The sequence below is a fragment of the Ochotona curzoniae genome, unplaced genomic scaffold (assembly GCF_017591425.1).
Source record: "Ochotona curzoniae isolate NIBS_2020 unplaced genomic scaffold, NIBS_Ocur_1.0 contig_430, whole genome shotgun sequence".
In the NCBI taxonomy this organism is placed as follows: domain Eukaryota; kingdom Metazoa; phylum Chordata; class Mammalia; order Lagomorpha; family Ochotonidae; genus Ochotona; species Ochotona curzoniae.
The window spans coordinates 590,288-618,257 of record NW_024466219.1 but is presented as its reverse complement, the minus strand read 5'-3'; the positions used below and the strand labels follow the sequence as shown (position 1 = coordinate 618,257).

General features: G+C 57.5%; 2 protein-coding genes across 5 annotated transcripts in view; one reads left to right on the top strand and one right to left on the bottom strand.

Annotated features, from left to right (window-relative positions):
• The first annotated feature begins 8,142 nt into the window (after positions 1–8,142).
• On the top strand, positions 8,143–22,987 carry SHCBP1L (SHC binding and spindle associated 1 like). The gene is made up of 10 exons (XM_040985182.1): positions 8,143–8,499; positions 10,281–10,430; positions 15,062–15,276; positions 16,016–16,102; positions 16,170–16,388; positions 17,963–18,068; positions 19,499–19,652; positions 20,512–20,762; positions 21,413–21,535; positions 22,685–22,987. The coding sequence occupies exons 1-10, from the start codon at positions 8,143–8,145 to the stop codon at positions 22,928–22,930; spliced, it is 1,908 nt and encodes a 635-aa protein (XP_040841116.1). The 3' UTR covers positions 22,931–22,987.
• Positions 22,988–24,647: 1,660 nt separating this feature from the next.
• The window catches only part of DHX9 (DExH-box helicase 9), a 31,259-nt gene continuing 27,936 nt past the window's right edge, over positions 24,648–27,970 (bottom strand). For all 4 annotated transcript variants that reach the window (XM_040985344.1, XM_040985343.1, XM_040985345.1 and 1 more), the window contains 3 exons: positions 27,789–27,904; positions 27,055–27,255; positions 24,648–25,269 (listed from right to left, as the gene is read on the bottom strand). In XM_040985344.1, the coding sequence (XP_040841278.1) occupies positions 24,936–25,269; positions 27,055–27,255; positions 27,789–27,904 (651 nt within the window). In that variant the 3' untranslated portion in view covers positions 24,648–24,935. The remainder of the gene's footprint in view (positions 25,270–27,054; positions 27,256–27,788; positions 27,905–27,970) is intronic.

The following is a 27,970-nucleotide window of genomic DNA, read 5'->3' as shown; positions in this document are numbered from 1 at the left end:
TTTGCATGCCCTGCAATTCAGGGACATGTGTGTCTGAGCCCTCACGGCCATGCCTTCTCCATGGCCCCTGCACTGGGACCCCTGGTCTGCCCAGCGGCCCAGGGCCTCTGAGAGCAGGAGCGGGTCGCCTCTTCACTGTGGGCGGCTTAGCCGGTGCCTGAATGCCGCCTCCCTAGGGGCCGGCCTGCCTTGCTTTCCTAGCTGGAGTCAAGTGGCCGCCTGGAGGCGTCTTTAAATTCCTCTGACCTTCGGCCTGGCCTCACAGCCTCTCAGCTCAGTTTGGGAGTGATGTGGCCTGGCCGGCAAGGGTGTCTGTCTGCCTGGCTGGGTGTGGCCAGATGAGGGAAGCTGCTGGCTGCTGGCGCCTGGCTTCGGCCTGGCTTCGGGCTGGCGCAGGCCTGGCCAGTAGAGCCGCCTGGGGAGTGACTCAGTGGTAACATTCCCAGGACCCCAGCAACCGGGACAACATTGTGATTCCAGCCGCTGTGAGCAAGCTAACAAACATGAAGTGCTCAAAAAAGTTTATTTGTACAGGCAGAATTACAGAGAGGGTAAGGCAGAGAGAGCCTTCATCTGCTGGTTCACCCCCTAAATGGCCACACCGGCAGAGCTGAGCCCATCTGATCCGAGGCCAGGAGCCAGGCGCTCCAGGTGTCCCACGTGGGTGCGGGGGTCCAAGCACGTGGGCCATCTTCTCTGCCTTCCCAGGCTGTTAAGCAGAATGGGAGTGGAGCCGCCTGGACACGAACTCGCGCCTTATTGGGTGCTGGCACCACAGAGTGGAGAAACAGTTTGCTGTACCAACGTTCTGACCCCAAACCAAACACTTTAAAGCCCTTGGGAAATTTTGGAGTTTTCTGCTTTTTAACTTAAAAGAAACGGGGTGGGGTGGGGTAGGTTCTGGGTACCCACAGCAGCAGGCTGGAGGACAGGTTGGCCAAAGCTGCTGAACTGCCAAAGCCTGCCCAGGGCTTCCTCCCTCCAGGTCCATCTCTGACAGGTGACTGCCGAGGTTACGGCAGAGCAGCCACGGGGCTGAGAGCACGGCGTGTCCACGCCAACGGCTCGAGGCGTCCAGCCGCCTGTCTGCACACGCTCTCCCGGCCTGGCCTTCAGGAGGCTGTGGCTGAGACCAGCGCCACTGGGTGTGTATCTCCTTGGGGATGCTGAATTTCTGGACCCCAACCTCAAATTCATGGCCTTTAGCGATTAACTTAAGTCCTCAGTTTCCGCCAGGGCGGGGGGGCACAGCAGCGGCAGCCAAGCCTACCTGCTGTGTGCGCCATCATTTTCTAAAGATTTATTGTATTTATTTGAGAGGCAAAGTTACAAAGAGCGAGAGGGAGGGAGAGACACATCTGCTGATTCGCACCCTTAGCAGACACAGGGGCCAGAGCTGAGCTAATTCGAAGCCAGAGGCCGGGAGCACCATGAAGGTGCAGGGGTCCAGGGCGTTGGGCCAGCCTCCGCTGCTTCCCCAGGCCACCAGCATGGAGTTGGACGGGAAGCAGAGCAGCTGGCATCCATGTGGGATGCTGGTGTTCCAGGCAGGGGTTTCATCCGCTATGCCTCAGCGTGGGCCCCATTGCCGTGGCTCCACACAGCTCACGCATGGCTCCTCTGCAGAGCCTGCCTAAAGAAAACTGAGCCACTGCTGTGGACGGAGCCTCAGGACCACGAGGAACCGGAATGTTCCTCCCATGAGACACGGGTGACTGTGACACGAGCCAGGCACTGGCCAGTGGCTCTGAGCTATTATGGGGTCATTGAGGATGGTAAGATTCTTAGCCGCATGGCTAAGTGCATGGGTTGAGCCATGCCTGTGATGGAGAGCAGACTTCTAGGGGCAGGTACCAGGAAAAAAAGAGAAACAGGAACTTGTTTTGAACTGGAGTATGTGCGCCTGTGTGTGTGCACACGCATCTCCACAGGCGAGAGTCCGCAGGGACTCTGCAGGACTCAAGCCCTCAGGCCCTGCACAGCACAGATGTGCCCGCTCAGCCCCGCCAGCCTCTCCTCTCTGAGATGCAACAGCAGCACCGTCACGCACGGCCTTCTCCAAGCCGGAGTCTGTTGTCCTTATGTCTGTGTTAGGGGTGTCCCTTCTGGGAGCAAACCCACAGCCCCGCAGGCCAAGGGCTCCCACATGCCATGTGTGGCAGGCGTGACATGTGGGGCCTCCAGGACCCTGCTTGTGAGACACACCCGACTGAGACCGTCTTACTGTGTGGGAACAAGCTGATTGGAGAGTTTCCCAAGGAGCAGATGAGAACATCTCAACTCGCCTGGGCTGCTGGCTGGGACATCATCTTCAGATCTCACCGAGGACAGACAGCGGGTTGTGTCATAACCCTGGAGTTGCGTCACCGCCAGCGAAGCCACCGCCTGCAGCAGCAGCACCTTATGCGGGCGCCAGCTTATGTCCTGGCTGCTCCAGTTCGAATCCAACTCCCTCATAACGGCTGGGAAAGCAGCAGAGGAAGGCGGGCCTGCCTCCACATGGGAGGAGCTCTGGCCCAGTGTGGTGGCCATCTCAGGAGTGAACCAGCAGGCAGACGCTCTCGCTCCCTCCCCTTTCCCTGGAACTCTTTAAATAAATCAGTACTACTAAAAACCTGAAGCTTCTGGTCTTGGGAAGGGTGGGGTTGGGCACCTCTGGGTGCACGAACATCCTCGTTGCAAAGCTGCCTTGAGTTCTGCAGCTGGCAACCTGCAGCCCAGGCCGGTACGCCTGCCCGCCTGGAGCTCTGTGGCATCCAGGGCAAGCCCACGGCCACGCTCTGCCCGGTCTCCCACGGCTGATGAATTCTGGGAGTTTCGGAAGATGAATACAGTAGATTGCTAAGACCAGTTTCCACGGACATCGAGAAAGCCTGACACACCATTGCTGACACACCTCAGCCTACATATCCTTGTGTTTAACACATACACTGGCTCAGTGTCTAGTGTAGCTGGTGGATGAACAAACTCACCCACACGAGTACTTGAAATAGCAGCCTGCCTCACTCAGGGTGTGGGGCTACACATGTGTGACATGTGCCTATGTGTGCACAGCATGTCCTGTGAGCTGTATGTGCTGTGTACACTGTACCACGTGTGTATGTGTGTCTACATGACAGCGTGCTGTGTGTGTGCACCGTGTGTGCTGTGTACACAGTGAACCAAGTGTCTGCCTGTGTGTGCTGTACTTGCACTGTGTGTATCATGTGGCTGGAGAACTCCTGCTGTGGCCTCGGGCACCAGGCGCTCTAGGTTCAGGGAATGGCGGCCAGCACCCGGCGCCCTGCACAGGTCCTCTTCCTGGCGTCTCACAGCGGGTGACACAGTTCTGTCACTCCCTGTCACAGACTGCCCAGCCGGAAGCGGCTCAGGCTGGCTGTGTGCAGGCAGCCCATTCTGGCACTCGGGCCCAGTCGCCCTCTGCACCAGCTCCCAGGCTCCACCCTGGGAAACGTGCCTCCGGATGCTGCCCGCGCCCAGCAATGCCCTTTCCCTGGGATTTCCAGAGCCTCCCGACTGCGAAGGCTGTAGAACCTCTTTCCTGCCAGGAAGCGCTTCCTTCCCCCAGGGGGCGGCCCCTGTCCTGCTCACAGCTCAGACAAAGAGCTACTGTTTGTACATGCTAACAAAAAACACAGAATTCCCCCGAGCCCCCAGCCAGTGACGGCCAGCACTCCACAGCATGGTCCCCCAAATTAAATAATGGCAATGCTTCATCTACTTGGAGTGCAGAGATAGAGAGATACAAAAAGAAAGAGCTCTTCCATCTGCTGGTTCGCTCTCCCGATGGCTGCAACAGCTAGGGCCGGGCCAGGCTGAAGCCAGGAGCTGGGAGCCAGTCCTGGGGCGGAGGGGAGGGCCGGAGCCCTAGGACTGGAGCCAACCTCCGCCTTCCCAGGGTGCACGGGGCCTGGGCAGCAATTCAGCTTGATTTGCCGCACAGGCGCTGTGCTTCTGCAGCTTTAGGAAAACAAAGGTCCACAAAGTAAATGCGACTGAAAGCACAGGAGGGCAGCAGCGCCCAGGACCCACAGCGCCCGCCCGGAGCCCGGAGCCCGGAGCCCGGAGCCCGGAGCCCGGAGCCCTGCCTGCCCGCGGCCGCTCCCGAGGGACGCCCGGGCCGCCGCAGGCCCAGCCCCGGCGGGCGGAGGCAGCCATGTCCCGGCGGGTCCAGCAGGGCCTGAGTCAGGCCCCGGGAATGCGGCGGCCCCACCCGGCCGCCGGCGCCCAGCTCCCCGGGGCCCCCCGGTGGTCGGAGCGGGAGCCGCAGGCGGGAAGGCGCGGGGGTCCGAGACACCCCAGAACTTCTCCTCAGGCTCGGGCCCCTGTCACAGCGTCCCCGTGACACCCCAGAACTTCTCCTCAGGCTCGGGCCCCTGTCACAGCGTCCCCGTGACACCCCAGAACTTCTCCTCAGGCTCGGGTCCCTGTCACAGCGTCCTGTGATATACCAGAATGACTTCTCAGTTCCTGGCCCATGTCACAGCGTGTCTGTGACAGATCAGATGACTTCTCAGACCCAGGCCCATGTCACAGCGTCCCCGTGACACCCCAGAACTTCTCCTCAGACTCGGGCCCCTGTCACAGCGTCCCCGTGACACCCCAGAACTGGGGTCTGGGCGACGGCCATAGAGGACTGGCGTCAGTCAGGTCATGGTCCAGCCCACCCTCTCACATGAACGTTGACCGTGTCATGAGAACCAAAGCATGCTGCACCCTGAGCCTGTCCTGGGGCTGCCATTACCGCACAAGGCTGGGCTTAAGCACACGAGTGAGAGCAGGGACACACCGTACGGAAATTGCTGGATCAAGGCTGGGCTCTTGGTCGTCCGGAAAGCTGCCCGACTCCATTTTCACCCATGCTCTGCCCCATGAAGGGCTTAGCATGGGGCCTGTCTGCAACCATCATGGTCCATGTGTTCATGCTTGGAGTCGCCAGGGCATTAAAGCTGGGCTGATGAGGCCACTTGAGTCCCACAGGCTTCCACACGCGCACCAAGAACTGCGCAGGAGACCCAGGTGCAGGGCCAGGCCCTGGCTCAGCCTGACGCAGCCTCAACTGCACCAGCATTTGAGGATGGGGGTGACAAGGGCCGCCTCTCCCTGTCATTCCATTCTTTCAGTCCCCTCTGCACATGGGGCTTCAGATGCCTGTAGGGAGCGGACAACGAAGGTGAGTTTTGCACCACGCATGGTGTCTGTGCACCTGCGTGACTCTCATGTCATCACCTTCTGCTCTGAGACTGCAGCCCAGCCACACACATGCCCGGGTAGCGGCTTCTCCCCGCCTCGGCGGGATCCAGGCCGCTGCCCCCGCTGCCCCCGCTGCCCCGAGGCCACTGCCTATGCCACCCCCACTGGAAGAATCTGCTGCTCGGCGGTCCTGTGTGCGTGGACCTGAGTTCTCAGGGCGCCCTGACAGGCAGCTGCAGTGCCTTTACTCCTGGGAGCCTGGGAGTGCAGGCCGCCCAGCATTTACAAGTCCGCATACAGCCCCGCAATGCACTTATGTGAATACAAGTTGAGGTCCAAAGTGAGTTTCTGGTGGCAAATAAGCTGTAATGACTTGGGGTGCACCTGAGGCCACTCGGGAATTCACTCTAGGCCTTGCAGGGAAGCCAGCCCAGGTGGCCTTCGCCCTGGCTGTCGGAGCTGGGGTTGATGTCCCAGCTACAGTGTGGACTCCCGGATGGGTTCTCATGGCAGCCCACACCAGCGACCGGGAGCCTGTCTCACCGCGAGGGAGGACAGCCCAGCTCAGAGCTGCTGCTGGGAGCACTGGGCACCTTCAGCATGCTGCCACATCTGCCCATCGCTGATGTCCTCAGAGGCCACTCCCCTCAGACACTTCTGCAAATCATTGCCTGGGAATCCACTCTATACCTGGGCCAGATGGTGTGAGACACGCCCGTCAGGGAGTGTTCAGACCCCGATGCCATGCGGACAGCTCTTACCACACCCTGATGTCGAAGGAAGATAAACTGACCAGGCAGGGCTCCAGGGGCCTGAGCCATAGCCCCAGCAGCTCCTGTCCCAGGGGGGCGTGCAGCCTGAGACCTGTGGGGGGGTGCCATGGGGACACAGTGATGACATGGAATCCCAGGTGCCCCTGAACCCCAGCTCACTTCTCCCTGATCCAGGCAAGGTTCCCTGAGATGCAGCGAGCCATCCTGAGGGTCTGTCCTGGCCACCTGGCTCCTCTCGTAACACAGCGTGCAGAAGCCAGTCACTGTCACCACCTGGAGACGGGGCTCAATGTGGGACGGATGCTGAGGGCCACACGTGGGGCAGGGCCCTGATGTGACGTACAACATGGACTCCAGCCTCGCACACCAGGGCCTCATGACCCAACATGCACCCTCAGCTCCCTGAGCTTCCGTCCACTGATGCCCTCTGTCAGTGGGCCCACTGGTCACTGCCTGCACAGCTGGCCTGCCACCGCACCCGCTTGCCCTGGCTTGGGGTCTGCAGCCTACTGCTGTGTCGCTGGTTTCTTGCCACGAGGATGGGCGTGACAGAGACTGTGATGGAAGCAGGCGTGTGCTGTTGAGGGCTCATGGAACAACATGGGTTGGGGATCCTCTTGGCTCAGCCTCTGGTGAGCTCTGGGGTGTGTAGAAGAAGGGCTCATGGGTAGATGGGGCAGACAGCGAGCAGGGAGATGGGTGGGAGGGAGGCAGACAGGTCACATCTATCACCCTTGCAGGGTTCCACAGGCCCGATCCCAAATAGCCTAATCCAGACACTCCCCAAAGCCCTGCCTTCAGCCCTGCTTTGAGTCCGTCTCCATTAACATAAGGCCCCGAGCACCACACCTACATCATGGAGCTTCAGGGCATGCCAGACGTCACCTCCCAGCACCATTGCCAAGTTGCAGCTCCCCGAAAGTTGTCTGCTCACAGAGGCAGGACGTCACGTAAGTCAATCTTGAAAGTACTGATACCCTGGGACCGCAGCACGAAGGGACCCTCTCCCCTCTCCACTAGGGACCACGTGACCAGGCATGTGGCACCCTAGAGGATTGCCGACTACATCTGCGTGGGGCATGGCGTGTTTGAAGAATCACTTGCTACTCAACGCGCTCCCAAAACATGGAATACGCCCTACAGTGTAGCACCACAAAGCAAACGGAGCCATGCTGGGATGGAGGAGGCCTGGAGAGCAGGGTCGGGCCTGTCGGGTATGAGGCCTGCTCTGGGGCTGGAGTGCCCCGGGCTGGCCCCAGCTGCAGCCCCTGCCAGCGCAGACTCTGGGGCGCCCTAGCGACAGCTTCCACCCTGTGGGTCAGCGCAGTCCCCTGAATGCTGGCCACACAGGCATCTGGGGACAGACCAGGCGAGAGAAGTGTGGTCCGTCTCCACCCCTCCAGGGTCACTAAAGAAATACACATCGTACAGTCCTGAGTGTAAGAAGTCAGTGGTGAGTGTTTGGCTCAGGTAGGACACTGCCCCCGCCCATCGTGGCGCCCACGGCCTGCTGACACCAAGGCCCAAGCAACCAGGTGCCTGCCACCCACACCAGAGCCTGGACTGAGCTTGTGGTCCAGCCTTAGCCGTCCAGGGAGAGGAAACCAGTGCATGGAGGAATTTACGCTGTCTCACATAGCACAAGCTGAGAGGAAACACTGAAATGCCAGTCCTGGCTGAGCTGTTTTGTTTTTTCCTTTACTGCTGCCTGTGTTGCTGAAATGAGCTGGGGTACAGGTACAGCTCCCACACTTCCTAAAACACTCTGCTGGGTGCCGGCATCCCACACAGCTGCTCCACTTCGGATCCAGCTTTCTGCTGGCACACCTGGGAAAACAGCAGCGCATGGCCCAGCGTTTGGGACCCTGCAGCATGGTGGAGACCCAAATGGAGTTCTGGGCTTCTGGCTTCGTGCTGGGCAGCTGCAGGTGTTGGCGGCCATTTGGGAAGTGACCCAGGGGATGGAATCTCTCTCTCTCTCTCTGGATTTCAAATGAATAAAACACCTCCTGGCAGGAGCCCAGCACACGCGGGCAGGAGGGGTGAGCCGGACCCAGCACCTCTCCGTGGAAAGGCAGGTCGCGCCCTCGAGCTGGGCGCGCGTCGGGGTTCCGGCCCCGCCCATTGGCGCATCGGGCGGGGGCCCAACGGCCGGCACGGGCCTGGTGCGGAGGCGATGGCGTCGGGGCTGAGGGCTGCGGGGCCCGAAGACCCGCTGCGGGTCTTGAACCCGGGCGAGGAGGTGGCGAGTGCGGCCCCTGTGCGCTCGGTGGTGGCTGCCCCGCGGCCGGTCAAGGGCAGAGCCGGCAGGGAGGCGGTGCGGCGGCGGCTGCAACCGCCCGGGGCCCCCGCGGCCGAGCGCCCCGGGGAGGTGGCGGAGCCCGAGCCTGGAGAGGCTGCAGCCGGGTGGATGCCCGCGGGGCCCGCCGAGGAGGCACGGCCACTGCCGGCCGTGTGCGCGTCGCCGCTGCGGGGCATGTGGCGGGCAGAGAAGGTGGCGTTGTACTGTGACGCGGTGCTGCTGGGCTGCCAGGTGCGGTGGCGCGGGCGGTTGGGGCGGCCATGGGGGAGCGCCTGCGTGTGCATGGGGACCCAGCTGGCGTCCCTGACTCCTGGCTGTTGCAGACACTTGGGGACTGAACCAGAGGATGCAAGCTTGCTCTGTCTCCGCATTTCTCTCAGTTGTTGCCTTGCCTTCCACATGAATAAGCTAACGATTGCTATGAACTGGGGAGGCGGCTGGACAGAATCCTTGCGCTGCCGGTCAGGCAGGGTCTCATGCCCCATAGCCGGCTAGGCTACACCCTGGGGATAGCTTAGCTGGTTACTGAAAATGTTAATTTTTAGTTGAAAGGCGGTAATGGGGGCACCCCAGGGTGTGCCCAGCTGTTGGGGCTGGGCGGGCTGAGGCCTTGAGCTGGAGTGGACCGGAAGCAGTGGCAGACCGCAGGTGCCACAAGCCTGCCGAGCCGTGAAGCCTGCTCCTGGGGCTCCTGTAAAACTTGGCGTAGCAAATATGCTTGACTCAAGGCCACCACGTATTTAAAGTTGAGAAAGTCATTACTGTGTGCTCAAACAATAATTAGCATATTTTAATAGGTGTGATTATGCACAAAACCTGATTTATCTCTTTAATAAAAGTGAATGGATCAAGTTTATTCTATTTTTAATGCTGTAATGACATTTCCCTTTAAATGCAGTTTTGCTTAAAGTGTATGCAGTATTAAGGATACCATAGTTCTGTTTTTTCATTATCAATGTGTAATTTGATGATATCGCTTCTCGGCCTTTTGGTTAACATAAGTGTAATTTGATGTTATACACGTTTCATTATGAATGTTGTATCTATTCACACATGCACATCTGTCACCAGCATGAAATGCTCTATATTCACATATGTTTTTATCAGAATGTGAGGTCCTCTGTTCAAACACATGTGTTACAAACATGACATCCAGTGTGTACATACATGTTAGAGACATGTGATGTAACTGTCCATACATGTGTGTTACATGCATGTGATGGTCACGTCTGCATATGTTACAGATGTGTTACAGTGTGGCGCCCTGTCCATACATGTGTTACATGCACGTGATGGTCACGTCTGCATGTGTTACAGATGTGTTACAGTGTGGCGCCCTGTCCATACATGTGTTACATGCATGTGGTGGTCACGTCTGCATGTGTTACAGGTGTGTTACAGTGTGGCGCCCTGTCCATACATGTGTTACATGCACGTGATGGTCACATCTGCATGTGTTACAGGTGTGTTACAGTGTGGCGCCCTGTCCATACATGTGTTACATGCATGTGGTGGTCACGTCTGCATGTGTTACAGGTGTGTTACAGTGTGGTGCCCTGTCCATACATGTGTTACATGCATGTGGTGGTCACGTCTGCATGTGTTACAGGTGTGTTACAGTGTGGCGCCCTGTCCATACATGTGTTACATGCATGTGGTGGTCATGTCTGCATGTGTTACAGGTGTGTTACAGTGTGGCGCCCTGTCCATACATGTGTTACATGCACGTGATGGTCACGTCTGCATGTGTTAGTGTGGTGCCCTGTTCACACACATGTGCTACACATGTGTGGTGCCCTTGTTTGTATGTGGGTTACAGATATGTCACAGGTGTGTGGTGCCCTGTCCTCACATGTTACAGGCGTGTGATGCGCTGTTCATTCACATGTGTTATGGTGTGATGCCCTGTTCATACACGTGTGTTATGCTGTATGATGTCCTGCATGCATGTTGCAAGTGTGTCACAGGCGTTGGTGTGCTCTGTGCGTGCAAGCACCTTTCTCTTTTCCCAGGCAGAGGACGTTGACGAGGCCATGAGCAAGTACCTGTCAGAGAGGTTGAAGTTGAAGGAAACGTGGCTCGGCGTGTGGAAGACAAACCCAGAGCTCTTCTTTGTGAAGTTTGAGGAGACGTCCATCCCGTTTGTGGGCATCCTGGTGGAGGTGAGTGTGTCTGGTGCTGAGACACTTGGTCCTGGTAGGACCTGCTGGGGCTCGGGCACTCGGTGGATGCTGACAGGAGTTGACAGAGCTAGGCCGGTGGGCCCAGGCTTGGCATGAACGTGACAGCGTGGGGCCTGGCCGTCTCTGGGGCAAGCCTTACCCACGCGTCTGTGGGGTTAGGGAGGGAAGGCGAAATGCAGCTCACAACTCAGGGAAAGCCCGGTGTGAGACTCTTGGCCATGTCAGGCTGCACCGTGCGGCACATGGCGTCAGCATTTGGTGTCCCTCCCAGAGGCCTGTGGTTTGTGTGGAGGTCGATGGTGTAGCCGCAGGCAGAGCCCACATTGAAGCGTGTGAAGCTACCCGCTTGGGTAACAACAACGGCAAGCCAGTCTGTGGGAAGGTGTTGGGGTGGTTTCCAGCTCAGAGGGTGCAGGAGACCGGGAGTGGGGGGGGGGGGGAGGCTTTGGGACTGGCCATGGTTCTGGAATGTTCTGTTTGTAGTGTTTCTCCCTGCATTTTCTGGCCGGGAGCTATGCTTTTCACTGTTGTAATGCATGCCCAAGGCTGTAAGGCAAGCACATGTGCCTGCAGCAAGGGCCATGTTCCCTCAGGGCCCTGATGCTGTCCCAGATCCCTACAGCTTCAGGCCACCGTGGACCCACCTCACACGGTTTACCTGGACACTGTAATGTAGGGTGTTGGGTTACACAGAGGTAGGGCTGGGGGCAGAGGAAGGGTGAGGGCGAAGGGAGGGTGCTGTGTACCAGGGCCTGACCATGCACTCGGCAGCTTAAGCAAGGAGTGTCCCCTGAGTGGGTCCTGGGGCCTGGCGCCTGTTCGGCCAGGCTGTGCCACAGCAAGGTGGGGGCAGAGCCTGGCAGCCCTGCAAGGCCCATCAGAGGGATGGCAGGATGTGCGTGTGGCTGGTTCTGCTGCTGGGGCACACAGTGCCGCCTCAGCGTTCCACCATCCTTGGCTGCCTTCATGTCCACAGAGTGCAAGGCTGAGGGGTGGTCAGTTGGGGACCATGAGCCCCAGATTGGCACGCATAATGTGGGACTATAAGGTACCCAGCTACAAGGTGGCCCGACTCCAGGAGGAATTTTGATGCAGTTTGGTGGGGCTGTTGTGGTGGCTCAACAGTCTAATCCTCACCTCCAAGCTCCAGGATCCCACATGTGCACCAGTGTCCTGGCTGTTCCCACTTCCCATCCAGCTCCCTGCTTGTGGCCTGGGAAAACAGAGGAGGAAGGATGGCCCAAAGCCTCGGGAGCCTGCACCCGCGTGGGAGAGCCTCAGCTCATTGCATTATGGCCATTTGGAGAGTGAGCCGGTGGATAGAAGATCTACCTTTCCAACAAAATGAAATACAGAAGGAAGGTAGGAGGGGAGGAAGGAAGGAAGGAAAGACGGAACAAAGAAATGAATTTGAAAGAAAAGAAAAGAATTTGACAAGTGTGTCGAGAACTCTAAAACAGTTTTTGGAACTTTATTCTGTGGTGACCAGCAATGCAGCCAGAGCCGGTGCAGCCGAGGTGCACTGCTGTGTGAGTGCACCTGGCCAGCTGCCGGTGGAGGAGGTGGTGATCCGCCCGCGAGGCAGAGGCCGTCTGAACTCTGCCCACAGAACGCTGTCCCTGCACAGAGTGCATGGGGCTTGGAGGCAGAAGGGCTCCCTGGACCATGGACCCCCTGCAGCTGTCGGCCGCCCGCCCCCAGACCAGGAGCAGGTGTGGAGAGCTGTTGACTGGGGTGGGGAGGGGGGACCGCGTGGCTACCCACCTCCCTGCCTGTCCTGGTTGTGCAGCAGAAAGAAACGCGGTGAGGGGCCTCCCTCCCACCACCAGCCTCCTTCCCCTCCAGCCTCCCTTCCCCCACCAACCTCCCTTCCCCCACCAGCCACTCTCCCCACCCCCAGCCACACTCTCTCCTCCAGCTAGTCTGAAAGCTCTGCCGTGGCAAGGCCTCCCCGACCTCCTGTCACTCCATCTTGGCTCTGGGGCATCCAGAGGTGTTTGCATGGAGCTCTCCCATCCTTGTCCATCTTGGAGCTCAGGGGGGAAGATTCTGCCTGCCTGCTGGGCTCTATCAGGGCAGCACTGGGCTGTGCATGTCACCGCCATGGCCTGTCCTCCCGTGCCTGCGGTGCCAGCCGTCTTGACTGACTGTGGACGTCCTGGCCATGCCCTGTCCACCCCATTGCCATGCTTTGTTGACCCCATGCGTGCAGTGCCAGCACTGGCTGCTTTGCCCAACCAAGGACTTCACAGGCATGCTCTGTCCACCCGTGCCTGAAGTGCCAGCTGCTTTGACTGGACGTCATGGCCACCTGTCTACCCCGTACCTGCAGTGCCAGCTGCCTTACCTGAACATGGACGTCATGGCCACATGCCCGGTCTACCCCGTGCCTGGGTGCCAGGGGTGCCAGCACCCAGCCCTGGCCCTGGAAAGCAGGGTTAGTGCTTCCCAATGCACTGCCACCTGCCGTTCCCGGTGGGTTCCCACACCCTTCCTGTTTCCATCCTTCCACAGTACTCACACAGGGTGCTGGCATGGTCGCATCTTGGGGCGCCATACCGGCTGTGTGACAGAGCAGATGTAAGGCATGTTATGGTTTATTGCTTCTATTTCCCAGACACTTTTCCTCGAGCTCCACTGACCTTGTTGGGCCTCCAGGGCCCTCCCTGGCTCCCCTCAGACTCTCCTAAGTTCTCCATCCCCTCTCACCATATATGCGCCTGCTTCCCAGGGACGCCTCCTCGTCACCCTGCAGAGCCCCGGCTCCTCCGCCGTTTGTCCTGGCCCAGGACCACGGACCTGACGGTGCCTTGTGGGCTGCACCTTCGCGCTCTGCTCACGAGTCCGCGTGCGGATTCAAGGTTTGACTTGAGACTTAGAACTTGGACTGCGTTTTTTTCCTGTCGCATTCCAGGGGCTGCTGCTCAGAAGGCAACACTACTGATGGTGGATGATGCTGGTGTCGTTTTCCTCCTGAAAATGTGTGGGAGTTCTCTGTCCTTAGAGCCCCCACCAGCAGAATGACAGCAAAGGAACTTTTGAAAGTAACCCGGAGCAAAGGTGATGGGAAGGAAGACAGCAGCCATATTTAGCAGGCATAGAGCAGATCCAGGAGCCGCAGGTGACTTCACAGAACAAGAATGGCTGTCTCCTGAGGCATCAGCAGTGCTGGGCCAGTGAGGCCAGTTTAGACCGCCAGGCCCAGTTCATACCGCCTGAGCCCAGTCTAGAAGCCACCCTCAAGGCCCAGAGAAGGCTGTATCAAGGACTAAGCGAGGTTGAAGATGGCCTCCGGGGACCACAGCAGAGCCTGGAGAAGCAGGTGGGGACGGCAGGCTGCCTCTGCTCTGAGTGAACCCTGGGCTTGGGAAGGTGAAGGCACGGCCGGCCAGCAGGAGCCCATCCCCCAGGACAAGGCGTGAGTGCCCAAGGCTGTATGCAGAGCTGACAGACAGCTGAAGACTGACGCAAGGCCCATGCGTCCAGCCACACATGCATGCATAAACACACAAATACTGCACGAAGATACAATACACACACTTATAAACCAATACACAATGCACAGACATGCACACCTGCCCAAGTACACGCACAAACACACACTTGTGACATAACACACACGGGTATAAATATACATGCATATTCAAACGCATACATAATAAATATTTGCATACAGAACGACACGTGCACAGTGGCCTGTATGTATGCAATGCGTGTGCGTCATACATGAACATATGCACAGATGAGCAGACGGACTCACACATGCGTAGGAGTCAGTGAACCTCAAGACAGCAAGGCACAACTTGCACAACACCACAGAGAAACTAGGTTTTTTGTGATTCGTCTGAAAGAGCAACAGAGATCTTCCGAAACGACCACAACCACTGAGGCCACGCTGCCAGAGGATCGTGCCTTCTGGTTCCCCACACAGGAAGCCGGGGCTCGGGTGGGGCGCTCAGGGCTGGAGCTAGTGCCTGTGGGAGATGGTGTCACAGCAGCTGGACCTGCCGGGAAATGGACCAGGCTTGTGAGAACTTATCAGGTGTCTGTGGACCTGCCCTGTGTCTGCAGAGTTCCAGGACAGATCTGGGAGAGCGAGGCCCAAAGGTGACCTCTGCAGAAGTGATGGTGGAAATCCCAGGCCTGCGGTCTTGGGGTGCTGGCTGAGGGCTGGGCAGGGCAAGAGCGGCACGCTGGCTGGCTCTCCAGCCTGCAGGGGTCACCCTCTTTCCATGCACATGGCCCTCCCGCCAGCATTGTGGTGCCTCCCTCTCCAGCAGGAGCTCACACAGCCGGTCACCAGATACAGCAGAGAAGTAGAAACTCCAGCGTGGTGGGAGGCCATGAGAGACAGGACGCTTGTCAGCGTTGAGGAGAGAGGCCAGGGGCTCACAGAGAGTGGGGCTTCAGAGACGGCGGGGGGGGGGGGAGCTCAGAGCGTCTCACGGACCCAAAGTGAAGACCTGAGCTGGGGGCTGCTGGCATTGGATCCAGTACAGGTCTGTGATTGCTGTGCTATTGGCTAGTAGAACACCTTTCTGCCCAGAGGGTTGCCAGGCAGCCCCCGGCGAGCGTCCCGCCCGTGGGCTCATGGCTGCCTGTCCGCCCAGGTGACCTGCCAGCTACGCCAGAGCTCCTCGCCTTGCTTCAAGGTCAGTGTCTCGGTGGCTGAGCCCTTCGCCTCCAACATCGCCAACATCCCTCGCGAAGTGGTGGATGAAACCCTGGAGGAGCTGGGGCACAGCGTGCCCCTCCTGGAGGTGTACCCCGTGGAGGGTCAGGATGCCGCCGTGGACGACATCGCCCTGGCCCTAGAGGTGGCAAGGTAAGGTGGCCCCGGGAGGCAGAGCTGGTCACGTGTCACTGCTGTTTGCTCACTGCCAGGTTAACTTGTGTTTTTTCTCTTTTTTCCCCCCATTTGTTTACGCTTTATTTTTATTGGAAAGTCAGATTTACAGAGAGGAGGAGAGACAGAAAGCTCTTCCACCCGCTGGTTCATCCCCCAACTTTGCAACAGCAGACTGTGCTGATCCAAAGCCATGAGCCAGGAGCTCTTCCGGGTCTCCCACGCAGTGCAGGGTCCCAAGGCTTTGGGCCATCCTCGACCGTTTTCCCAGGCCACAGCAGGGAGCTGGATGGGGAGTGGAGGAGTCAGGACATGAACCGGCGCCCATATGGGATGTGACGGTGCTTGAAGGTAGAGGATGAGCCAGTTGACTCAGTACAGCAGCCTGATTTGCTTGTTTTTAATCAAATCACGGGTAAATTTCCTTGTGGAGGTGTTGTGTGTAGTGTTTGATCTTGCATTTGGCCATGGGTTTCCAGCAGCTGTGGAAATGAACACCATGTGTCTTCCTGCGAGTCAGCCTTGCAGTTCTGTTTGTCCCGTACATGAGCTTGGGGCAGCCGGGTCTGAGAGCAGCCAGGGGCCTCCCATTTCACCTGCTGCTGTGGCTTCCGGGAAGTCCATCTCAAGATCTCTGTCCTGAGGCCCTGTCCTCTGGAGAGCCGCCCCTCAGGCAAGGCGGGCTCGGAGAGCCCTGGCAGACTTTGCTTTTCCGTAGGTTTTTCTATGATTTCCTGTGGAGAGACTGGGATGAGGAGGAAAGCTGTGAGAACTACACTGCTCTGATTGAAGAGAGGATCAACTTGTACGTGCAGGTGTGGGGGCTGCGGGGCGTCGGCCTGGGCACCGTCCCAGCTCGCGCTGCCTTGCAGGTGGTGTGACATACAGGACGGCACGATCCCCGGCCCCATCGCACAGCGGTTCCGGAAGACGCTGGAGAAGTACAAGAGCAAGCGCGCGGAGCTCATTGAGTACCAGGGCAGCATCAAGGAGGACCCGTCTGCAGCCGAGGCTGTGGAGTGCTGGAAGAAATACTACGAGATCGTCATGCTGTGCAGCCTGCTCAAGATGTGGGAGGACCTGCGACTGCGGTGAGCGGCTTAGCTGGATGTGGGCAGGGCTCTCGGAGCCACACGGCAGCAACACCTCTAGGCAGAGGACAGCAGCGGAGGACGGCCCAAAGCCTTGGGACCCTGCACCCGCGTGGGAGACCCCGCAGGGAGATCCTTGACCTTGGCCTGGCTCAACCCTGTTATGACCATTTGGAGAGTGAACCCCTTTTTTTCTCAGTAACTCTGACTTTGAAATACACAAATCTTAGAAAAAGAAAGCTACACAGGAATTTCAAATTCTTGCACCAAAATAAACCTAGTTGTAATTTCTATGGACTTTTAAAAAACATTTCTTATTTTTATTGGAAAGTCAGATTTACAAAGAGAAGGAGAGACAGAAAGATGCTCCATCCGCTCTTCACTCCCCAAGTGGCCACAACAGCCAGAGCTGAGCTAATCCGAAACCAGGAGCCAGGAGCCTCTTCCTGGTCTCCCACATGGGTGCAGGGCTCCAAGGCTTTGGGCTGTCCTCCACTGCTTTCCCAGGCCACAGCAGGGAGCTGGATGGGAAGTGGAGCAACCAGGACATGAACCAGTACCCATATGGGATGATGGTGCTTGTAGGTAGAGGATTAACCCATTGAGCCATTGTGCTGAGCCCTCTCTATAAACTTAAAAGCAGTATCTGTACTAGAAACATCAACAAGGAGAGACACAGGTGGAATTGGTGGCCGGAGGCAAGGACAACCCTGGGTGCGTCTTGGTCCCTAGAACAGAGCCAAGTGTGTGTTCAAGTGAGACTGCACGGAACAGATTACCTGGGATTGGGGACCGTGTAAGCTACGTGGTCCCAAATTCATCTTTAGACAGGACAGTGATAAGGAGCAGGCTTCCTGCAGGGTCAAGATGTCTCACCCTGTGGATGGTGGCTGCACAGCAGGTGGTGAGGACCAGGAGGGACCATGCCTAGCTGTTACTGATGGAGTGGGCGTGACCTGTCCATCTTAAGGGGACCGCCGTTCTGGGGTGCAGCCACTGCACTGAGCCCACCCTGGGGAAGCTGCCTGGGAACTGCAGAAATTTTCTGGAAATGTTACCTTACAAAAAGGATGTGTGCTAACTGGGATGTAGGCTCAAAAATCCCAGGCACCAAACAGTAACTAGAGTTGCCACAGGAGACCCAGAGGAGGAGCGGCCAGAGCTCGCTGCCAGTCCTGGCTCCTGGCTGACCGGCCAGTGGGGCTGTGTGTGTCCTCTCACTTCCTGTTGGAGAAACAGACCTGATCCAGGCTGAGTGAGAGAGACTTGTAAGGATAGACTGGAAGGACAGCTCACTAGGACCAGCAGAGAAGTCCACTGAGCGCCAGCTGGGCTGTGGAACCCATGTCTTTGAGAGACAAGTCTGTTTTGTCTACAAGCCCAACTAACCTGTGGATTTCAGGGGAGGAGCTGAGGCTGTGGGCTGCGGGGGCGGCAAGCAGGTGTCATGTTACCAGGACAGGAATAGCCTAGCCAGAGCCAACCCACAGCTGAGAGGACTGGCAGCTGACCCCTGGGTCTCTGACATGCTCGGCTTTAGGTACTGACCTAACCATGACTGTTTCCAACCCTAGAGTTCACGGGCCTTTCTTTCCAAGGATCCTGAGACGCAGGAAGGGAAAGCGAGACCTCGGAAAGACCATAACGCACATTGTGGCCAAAGTGATGACCACAGACATGGTAAGACTCGTTTCGTCCTCGCTGGTCCACTTTACTATTAACCACCGGCAGCTGCATCCCCCTGTGACTCATGAGTGCATGGTTTCCTTTGTTACATTCAGCCCAGCGGTTGCAGCAGAGTATGGTGAGTGAACACTGGGGCGACCCGCAGCTGGGGCCCGTCAGCCATGTGGCCGTGGCAAGAACAGGTTGAAGCAGTTACAATGACAGAGCAGACAGGCGGACGTGGGCACAGCTAGGGAAGTGTGGCCATCACAGACTAGCTGGAGATGGGCAGTTAGGAAGCTGGCCACGCTGGTGTGTGTACCTCCTGTGAGCGAAGGTGTCCCTCACTGTGCATGGCAGAGCAGACCGGGCGTGCTGCTGGTTTGTCCTGGCTCTCCCCTGGCCGTGCGTGGACTGTGTGGGCCTCTACGCTCCCTCCCGGCCTCCGGTTGTCTGGTGGCCGTCTGCCCTGCACTCTGGTCCCCCTCGGCCACCCTGCGCTACTCCTACAGACCACCTGGCCTAGCTCATGCTACTGGGCCGCAGGAGGCTGGCTTGTGTCCCCATGCCATCTCCCCAGGGGTAAGCATGCTGGACCTGTGTGAGGCAGTGTCACAGCTGCTCAGCAGGTGCAGCTGCCACGAATCGCCCTCAGGCCTCAGCCTTCACATCCCTGCCACAGGAAGGCCTGCCGAGCTGCTGTTCATGAGGCGCGCCCCTGCACTCGCCTCCCAGGCTTGCCCACGCCCCAGAGCACCAGCTGTGTGTTGGCCGTTCGCATGCTTCACAATGCTGCGTGGTATTTCCAGTGGCATCAGCGCGGATACGTGTGCCACAGGAGGACGTGGTGTGCGGCGAGCAGGCACATGAGCAAGTACATGCGTGGGAAAATTTTAGAGAAAACAGCTCAATAGAAGTTTTTATATGGCCCAACTTACAAGTTAGCTTTTTCTGTACATTTTTTCTTTCATAATGTTTAATTTTTAGAACAAGTCATAGCAAGTGTCATGTCTATACTAAGGGAAGAGTATGTGAACCACAATGCCATTTTCCAGTGATTTAAAATATTGGGCACTTAGGGTGCATTTTACTTCACAGATTCCACGGAGTCCTCCCTCACAGTGCTCACAGGGTCCCCCACATTCCCACCACTGTCTTAGCTCCAGCCTGTCCTACATGAGGGGCTGTGACTTAGCTCAGCAGAAGGGCATCTCGGGTTAGCTGGCAGAGGTGCCTAGAGGAGAGCTGGGGCCCAGGATCAGGCCGGCCAGAGGGCCCGTGGGCAGCCGGTGCCTTGTGGAGCCCCAGCTCCTCCAAGGCCAGCAGGTGCACTGGCAGCATCCGCACATGAATACTGACTGTGTGTGCGTGTTGGGGACGAGAGGGCTGTCCTGCAGGGCTCAGGGGGGCGCGCCTGGCACCCCGCGGCCTGTCTGCCTTTACAGGTGAAGGGCTTGTCGGCAGACACACTCCTGCAGCAGCACGGGGACCTGGACGTGGCTCTGGACAGCTGCTACAGTGGGGACACAGTGGTCATCTTCCCAGGAGAGTACCAGGCTTCGAACCTCGCCGTGCTGACCGAGGACATCGTTATAAAGGGTTTGTGCTTGATGCGTGGCTTGCTGTGCGGGAGGCACTGTGCACCACGCAGGCGCCCCGTACACCGCCGGGGCAGCAGGATTCAGTCTTCCACCGTCATGACCTACTGGCCACATTTTTAACTAGGTTCCGCTCTCTGATGTGACTTTAGTCAACAAACACTCAGTGTGTTGTTAAAAAAAGCAAATTCCTCTCTCATGGGAAGGTGTGCTAAGCTTGCAGGTTCCCCATGCTGGAGGTAAGAGGTCCCTGGGGTGACACCAGGCGCGGGCAGGCCCGTGGGTTTAGCTGGGGCTGTTCCTAGAGGTCGGCCGGCATCAGTGCTGGCTCAAGTGGATGCCCCTCTTGGTAGCGTTCATTAGGACTCCGGGGTTTTAGTTCTTGCATAAAATCAGGACTACACCTTCCTCAAATGGTAACAATTCCAAAACCAGGCAAAAACGTTCCTGCTTTTTGATGATCACAGGATGACCATTGGGTCAGCCAGGGTCATCAGCAAGTCGAGAAAACATATGCAAGGGTTTCAAAGCTTTCAGAAATCCCACGGCCTTACCGAGTCTGCACATGAACTCACATGACAGCAAGCAGGTCGGCTGAGGCGTCTCGGCTTGTCCTGGGTTAGGGGCTCTGAGTCGGGGTGTCCCGCATGTGACCGCTGCTTGGTCAGCGAAGCACGGGCACGGGAGTCACGCTGTGAGAACCCTCAGTGCATTCTGGCAGGAACCCAGATTCACACTTCAAAGGCAGACGGCAGCAGATGGGCGTGACTGGTGGGAAGCGGTGGAACAGCCCCCCACCGCCCGGGGCGCTTGCAGGCCTTGGCGTCCGGTGGCTGACCGTTTCCATCCCTACGAATCAGGTGTTGGAAGGAGAGAGGAGATTATCATCACTTCGGAGCCCTCTCACGACAGTTTCGTTGTGTCCAAAGCCGACAATGTCAAGCTAACACACCTGTCGCTGGTACAGCAAGGGACGGTGGACGGCATCGTGGTGGTCGAGTCAGGCCACATGACTCTGGAAAACTGCGTGCTCAAGTGTGAAGGGACAGGCGTGTGCGTTCTCACCGGGGCGGCCTTGACAGTGACCGACAGTGAAATCACGGGGGCCCAGGTGCGACATCCGTGATGTGGCTAGCCAGGCTGGGAGGGCTCGTGCACACGGGGCAGCCGGAGCAGGCCCATCCGTGCCAGGCGCTTTCAGGACAAGTTTCACTAGGGAATGCAGTGTGACACAGAGAGCTTGCTAGCCTCTCCCCAGCTGGCCACAGCAGCCTGGGCCGTGCAAGGACAGGAAGGCAGGAGACAGGAGCTCCGTCCGGGTCTCCCACGTGGGTGAAGGGTCCTGAGCACCAGCACGAGCGGGGGCCGCATGGGACCTCAGTGTCACAGGCACCACCTGAACCTGCGAGGCCGCCACACCGGCCCCCTTAGCTTTGTTTCAAATAACAGAGCACAGGTCAGTGCTTTGTAAGTACTTGTAAGCGTCTTGCTTTGTAAGCACAGAAACGAGTGTGTCCAGTCCTTGATTTGTCGGAGATCGTTAGGTTAGTCAGAGGCTTCTGAGAAACAGAAAACTTTAGTGTTTAGTAGTGATGTTAAGATCATGAAAAGCTTGGAGGGCTGAACAGGAGAAAGAAGGAGCGCGCCCTTGCAGCGCTTTCTGGAGGGGCGGGCACTGGATGCACGAGGTTGGAGGACCATGGGCTGTGAGCTGGCAGCGGTTCTCCGGACCCACACACACCTCGTGCCCCTGACACACAGGGCGCCGGCGTCGAACTGTACCCCGGGAGCACGGCCGTCCTGGAGCGCAATGAGATCCACCACTGTAATGACCTCAGGAGCAGCGACAGCGCCCAGAGCGCCCTAGGCGGCGTCAGCGTGAAGGTACCCTGTGTCTTGTGAGTGTGGGGGGTGCGGGACAAGAACCCCGGCTGAGACCCTTGTGCCCATCTTAGGCTGGTCATGCCTAGACCCCTACCTTGTTCTCAATGGAAGGCAGCGTGACAGCACACATGAACAAGTCCAGCCGTTCCCAGTGCTGGGACGCTAGCACAGTAACCCATCTTCCCCAGCTCCACCCAGCCCTCAAGCTGTAGTCCAGAAGCACCCTGAAAGGCAGCTGAGGTGAAGCAGAGCCAGGGCTCAAGTCGGGGTGCCCCAAGTGGTGCCATTTTGCTTCCCTGGGCAGGGACTGTCGCTTGCTGGGGCTGCGCATTCCTCATCCACTAATGCCGGAGGCAGCAGCAACTGGGATCTCCCTTTACCGGAATAGCTACACTTTGGTCATACAAAGAGCTGGGCGTCTCAAGTCTTGGCATGCAGTTCCTGTTTCAGCCACACAGCCTGAAGCTGAATTTATATAGTATGTCCTATTTTGCACAGGAAGTAGTTTCTGGCATTACCTGTTTAATTCTAGGCTTGGTATGCGTGAGGGGTACTCGACCCGCACTAGCAGTCCTGTCTCCTCCCCACTCCACATGTAGACTCGGACCACCCCTTTTGCACTTAGCAGTGGCTGCTAGGGGTGTGCGTGGAGACACCACAAGGTGCTGGCTGTCTCAGCAGCTTGGGCTGGCGTGGGGACTCCCTGGCAGAGACTGTGACCAGGGCGTCACCAAGCTAAATGCCATGAGGACTGTCCTGGCCTCCTCCTGACACCTGCTAGTCCAGCCTCTCGGCTTCATGCACCCAGCACTCACTCACCCAGCCTGGGTGTCACCCAGGCCCTAACTGCCCACCCCAAGTCCCTGGCTAAGGATGCCCCTGTCCGGTCAGCTTGTCTTGGTTGTCTTCTCCATGCCACATTACCATCTGAGATGATTTCATGCATTGTTGTAACAGCGATGAGCTTTAGGGGTTATTACCATAGCTCTATGGAGTTTGGTATTTTCTCACGAAACACTTAGGATTATTTAAGATTAACCAGTGGGAGGAAAGCAGCACTTTTTAAAACTGAAAGTCCACTGTTTGAACGCCGGGCGCTGCAGTGAGCCTGGAAGGACCCACTGACAAGTTTTTCCACTGGTTTCCCAGGTGCTGCCGGCCCCCAGACTGAGGATGGCAAACAACCACATCCACAGCAACAGCGGCTACGGCGTGAGCATCCTCCAGCCCACGGGCCAGCTGCTGATCGTGGACGCCCTGGGCAACGGGGCCGCCTCGGGGGACACCAAGGACGACCAAGTGCTTGGCAAGGTCATGCAGAACCTCGACCTGGAGATGAGCAACAACAAGCTGGAGGCCAACCTGAAGGGGGACATTCAGGTGGTGGCGAGTTAAAGTCCATTCCAGAAATCTGATTCATATTCTTAGAGCTTCATTAAAATATTGGAACATTCAGCTGCATTCACGGACTCACTGCAACATGTGCTAGGCAGGCTTTGATGTGTATTTCCCATATCAGGGAAGCCACCCTGTAGGCCACGCACACTGCAGGGTCGCAGCCCCATCACCAATGCCAGAGCCTAGGGCGATGGCTGACACCTGCTCCCCGGACGGCATTCCATGTGCTTCTCTCCGAGGAAGCACACACCCCATCTCAGACTTGGGTCTGTGCCAGCCACTTGGCAGACCTGGACTAAGTCCCAGGCTCCCAGCCCCAGCTTTGTGGGCGACAGCACCCTTGTCACTCTTTCAGTCACTCCTTGCTCATGGACAGCCGGTAGTTACACTGTAAACTGTCTGATATCCAAATGCAGCCAAGTGGAAGACCCAGAACCTTCTACAAGGCCGCACAGGGAACCCCACCATGCAGCCCTCCAGACTGCCACCCTACACATCACACAGGACACCAGGAAGTGCGGTCTTCAGACTGGCTCCTCCCACCCCAGGCTGCCATATTCCATCGGGAACGCATGGGCTGGCACCCTTGTCCTCAGCTTCCTGCTGACCAACACTCAAGTGGCCGGATCCTGCCCCCGACATGGAGCCCTGGGTCATGTGGCTCCAGCTCCTGGCCTCAGCTAGAGCAGGCCTGCGGGGGGCCAAGCCTGGGAGAGCTCGGCTGGGGTGCGCATGCAGGAGACAGTGTAAGGACCCAGGCCTCACTCCCTCAAGGAGGAAACCCAGGGCCCATCTAGTACCGGGCCATTTCGGATACGCGAAGGACTGTCATTCCAGACCTCCACGTCCTAGCCTTGCTCCTTCCAGGGCCCCCCAACATCTGAGCAGCCATCTGCTGCCACACAGCAGCAGTGAAAAAAACTGGATATTTTCAGATCCATGATGTAAGATACCATTTGATGACCTCACCAATAACATTAAAAACCACTGCAATTACTCACAGGGATGCGGATTTGGAAATGCTGACAAAGCTACAACACCAAAACATGCAGATCAACAGGTTGACCTAACCCAATCATGCTTCTTATTAAAGCTGTGCCACTTCTAAAGATGTGATTGTAAGCTAACGTTAAAAATAACCACGACGCAGCTGGTAAAACCAGCCTATCAGAATGTCGGTTCCTGCCCTGCATGCCCCACCTCTGATCCATTCCCTCCAACACCTGGTGGAGCAGTGGAGGATGGCCCTGGTGCCTGAGCCAGTGGACAGAAGGGCCCAGTCTGTCCTCTTCCCAAACAAGTACACAAAACCTAAAATGAATTGAAGTTGTAATGAATTAAACTGTAGAGAATGCCCAATGCAACTAATCGCATGCAAAGGTTTTATCCCCTCAGGTACAGGACAGCAGGCCTGGTTCCCCAAGGAGGGCAGTGCAGGATCACATGCCAGAAGGAAGGAGGGGCTCCGCACTGGCCGGCCTGGGCTCCCGGTGACCGCCAGGACAGCCCAGCTACTCCTCAGTGGCTCTCGGTGCTGTGCAGGACGAGAGCAGCAGCTCGAGAGGGGCTCCAAGGAAAGGATGGATCACTTGGTGCACTTCCTGCACTGAGGGCACACTTCTTACACTGAAAACCAAGGAATGTGTGGCTAAAGCAAACGATTCTAACACACAAGGTTAGCAATCAATTACACACCCCAGAGTCTGTGTAATACTTCACTTTTTAATAATATTAAACAAAAGCCCCCCCCCCAAAAAAATACCAAGTTAACTTTAACGGCAAAAACCTAAAGGAAAAAAAATACAAATGGTGGTATCTTTATAACGGCCTATATCTTACACAATATAAACAGGACCACTGATGGATCCAGACGCTGGGTTTCCTGGGACTCCAATGGACTACAGACTGGGTGAGGCCACGGACACACGGGCAGAACCTCTTGGGAAAACACGGGGCATGCACTGGTCTAACTCCCTAAGCACAAGCACTGGCACGACCAACCCTAATAACCACCGCCGCCCCTGCCCGGCCCAAAGTAGCCCCCACCGTAGGCGCCCCTGCCGCCGCCTCGCTGGAAACCCCCACCCCCTCGGTAGCCTCCTCGCCCAGGACCCCTGTAGTCCCCGCCTGAGCCCCCTCGGAAGCCGCCCCGGGCCCCTCCTCTGTAGCCGCCGTCTCCTCCATAGCCTCCCCTTCCTCTGTAGCCGCCGCTACCGTAGCCGCCGCTGCCGTAGCCGCCGCCATAGCCTCCACCGCCGTAGCCGGAGCCTCCCCTTCTGTATCCACCCCCATTGTCATAGCGTGCCATCTTGGGGGGCCGGGGGCCATCTCCATACCTAGGAAAAGGACAAAGCCACTTTAGCAAGGTGACCCTGCCATGCCTTGTCTACGGAAAGCCAACAAGCTGAGAGAATCGAGTCTGAGGCCCCCGTGACACTGTGCTCCCTGGGGTCACCACTGTATGCTCCAAGGCCTAGAGCTTTGGCAATGGGCCCTCTCACCCCACTTCCTTCCAAGAAGGCAAGTGTTAGGAACTCACATTCTTGGGAGTTGGGAATAAGTAATTTTGTCTTTGTTACCATTTTCCTTATTAACTCAGAAACAGTTTCTGAGAAAAAATGTCTTGGGAGATTTCCTAGTAGCAATGAGAAACTACAAAAATCGAAGGTGCTACCCACCCGAGGGGCAGGGGGGCAGGGGCAGGGGGGCAGGGGCAGGAGGGCAGGGGCAGGGAGTGTGATGGCTCAGTGGCTACATCCTCGCCTTGAACTTGCCAGGATCCCTTATGGGTGCTGGCTCTAATCTTGGCAGCTCCACTTCCCATCCAGCTGCCTGCTTGTGGCCTGGGAAAGCAGTCGAGGATGGCCCAAAGCCTTGGGACCCTGCACCAGCATGAGGCTCCTGGCTTCGGATCAGCTCAGCTCTGGCCATTGCGGCCACTTGGGGAGTGAACCAGTGGATGGAAGGTTTTTCTCTTATCTCCTCTCTGTAAATCTGCCTTTCCAACAGAAAAACAAGAACCAAGAACCAAAAAACACGCGTAGGGCTGGGGTTTCCACGGACACACCCACAGTGCAGACAGCCTGTTTTGATCCCCTCCCCGTCTGTATGAATTCCGTCACTTCCCCTTAACCCTCCCTCCCCACTGTCCTTATACCATAGACCAGGCTGCTGATCCCACGTACTGCTGTTCCAGTGTTCTGATTCGCTCTGTCACGAGGGTACCCACCACCCTCCTATCTTCACTGCTCTTCCCCTGTGCTTGGCCATGACACTTCCCTTCTCAAAAATCTCTCAGCCGCTCGCTCTGAGGCCTGTGAATGACGTCACCTGGGGCTACATTCCTTCCTGACACACAGAGGGCAAGAACAGGACAAGTCGGATGGGTGGCTGTGACAGTGCAGGCAGCCCTCATGGGGTGGTGGCAGTTTTCAGCCCAGCTCCCTGCTCATGTGGCAGATGAGGACAGAGTCCCCACCGTCTGGGGAGGACTAAGGCAGGATGGAAGCTCTCTCCCTCGTGCTCGAGTGCCGTGCATGTACAACAAAGGCAGGGAGTGACTCCTGCAGAGTCATTGGGATAACTGCCAGAATTTTAAAATTAATTATTGTCACTGTTTGGAATTTTTGAGGTGGTCACTACACTGACATGGAATCTCAGCTGCACCTGTCCCACCAGTGACGGCACACAGGCCAGACAAGCAACCCTCGGGGAGACTCGGGAGTGGCTCGTGCTGCTCGCCTGCCCTTTGTAAGCAGGGAGTAATCCCAAATGGAAAACGCCCGAGGCCGATGAAGCCTTAGAGAAGATGCCCACACGCAGTCGGCTAGGTTGGTTCCCAGCCGCACGGCAGCGCTGAAGGTGGGAACGACACCTGCGCCATCACCTTCCACCGCGCGGCCCCCTGGATGGGCTCCGTACTTGCCAGGCCCCCTCTGTCCCTAACTATTTGAGCAGGAGAGGAGCACACCACAAAAGTCAACTAGCATCCTTTGGTTCTGAGTGTTTCGGCCAGAATTCAAGTCCACCCTTAACGTTTCTCTAGAAGTTCAACTAACTCTGGGCCTCCCAGAGATGCCCATGCGTGGCCTGGTGCCAGGAGAAGGCAGTGGGACCCTTACCGTGTGCTGCCCACCATGAGGTTGATGCCCGCAGCCGAGGGCCGGGAGATCTGGCGGATGGTGTTCAGCATGTGCTCGTTGGCCGGGTCCAGCTGCCCGATGATGCTGGGCTGCTTGGTCACCTCCACCACCAGGGCTTCCATGGCAGCCCGCAGGGCAGTGATGCAGGCAGCAGCTTCGTGGCTCATCTGCAGCCTGATCCTAAGACAGAGAGAAGCCACAAAACATCAGAAGACAGTCAACAGGGCGAGTCTACCTGAGGCTACCGGGCAAGCCAGACTCAGGCAGACAGCCTGACAACCCTATAAACATGCAAGAATCCTACACCAGGAAGGCTCTCAGCCCAAATACTGCTCCCAGTACAGACCATCCAGCCTCCCGGAAGAACGCAGCCCTACTTGGAATAGTGGGACACTGCAGGCTTCCGGGCATGTGGCTAGCCTACTGCGATTATTCCCCGAGTTCCTGTAGGCAGCTCTGTGGCCAATCGACACATACACCACAGGGAAGCCAAGCACCTCTGGGGGTCTATGTCTGTGGTAGTGGTGCCATCCCCTCAATGTGGGGGACGTACCTAATGCATCTGCTTTCAGTGGTACAGTCGGTGCATCACAAGATATGCTATCAGGACGCACTGTTCTGCGGGGACACCATGCTACAAATACCCTATAACGCCCGCCACGCGGGATATAGACTCTAAGACTGAGCCCAGAACCCCCTCTGATGGTCCATACCAGTCGTCCACAAGCACAATCTGGCCGTCAGACTGGACCTTCTTGGAGGCGAAGAGAAGCAGCTGCAGGGGGGTGACGAGGGTCATGCCCTTGGCAGAGATGGCTCGGGTGCGGATCTGCGAGCGGACATGAGGAAAAAGAGTAAATTGGTGGTGTTCAAACTGCCAAGTGACAATGAACTA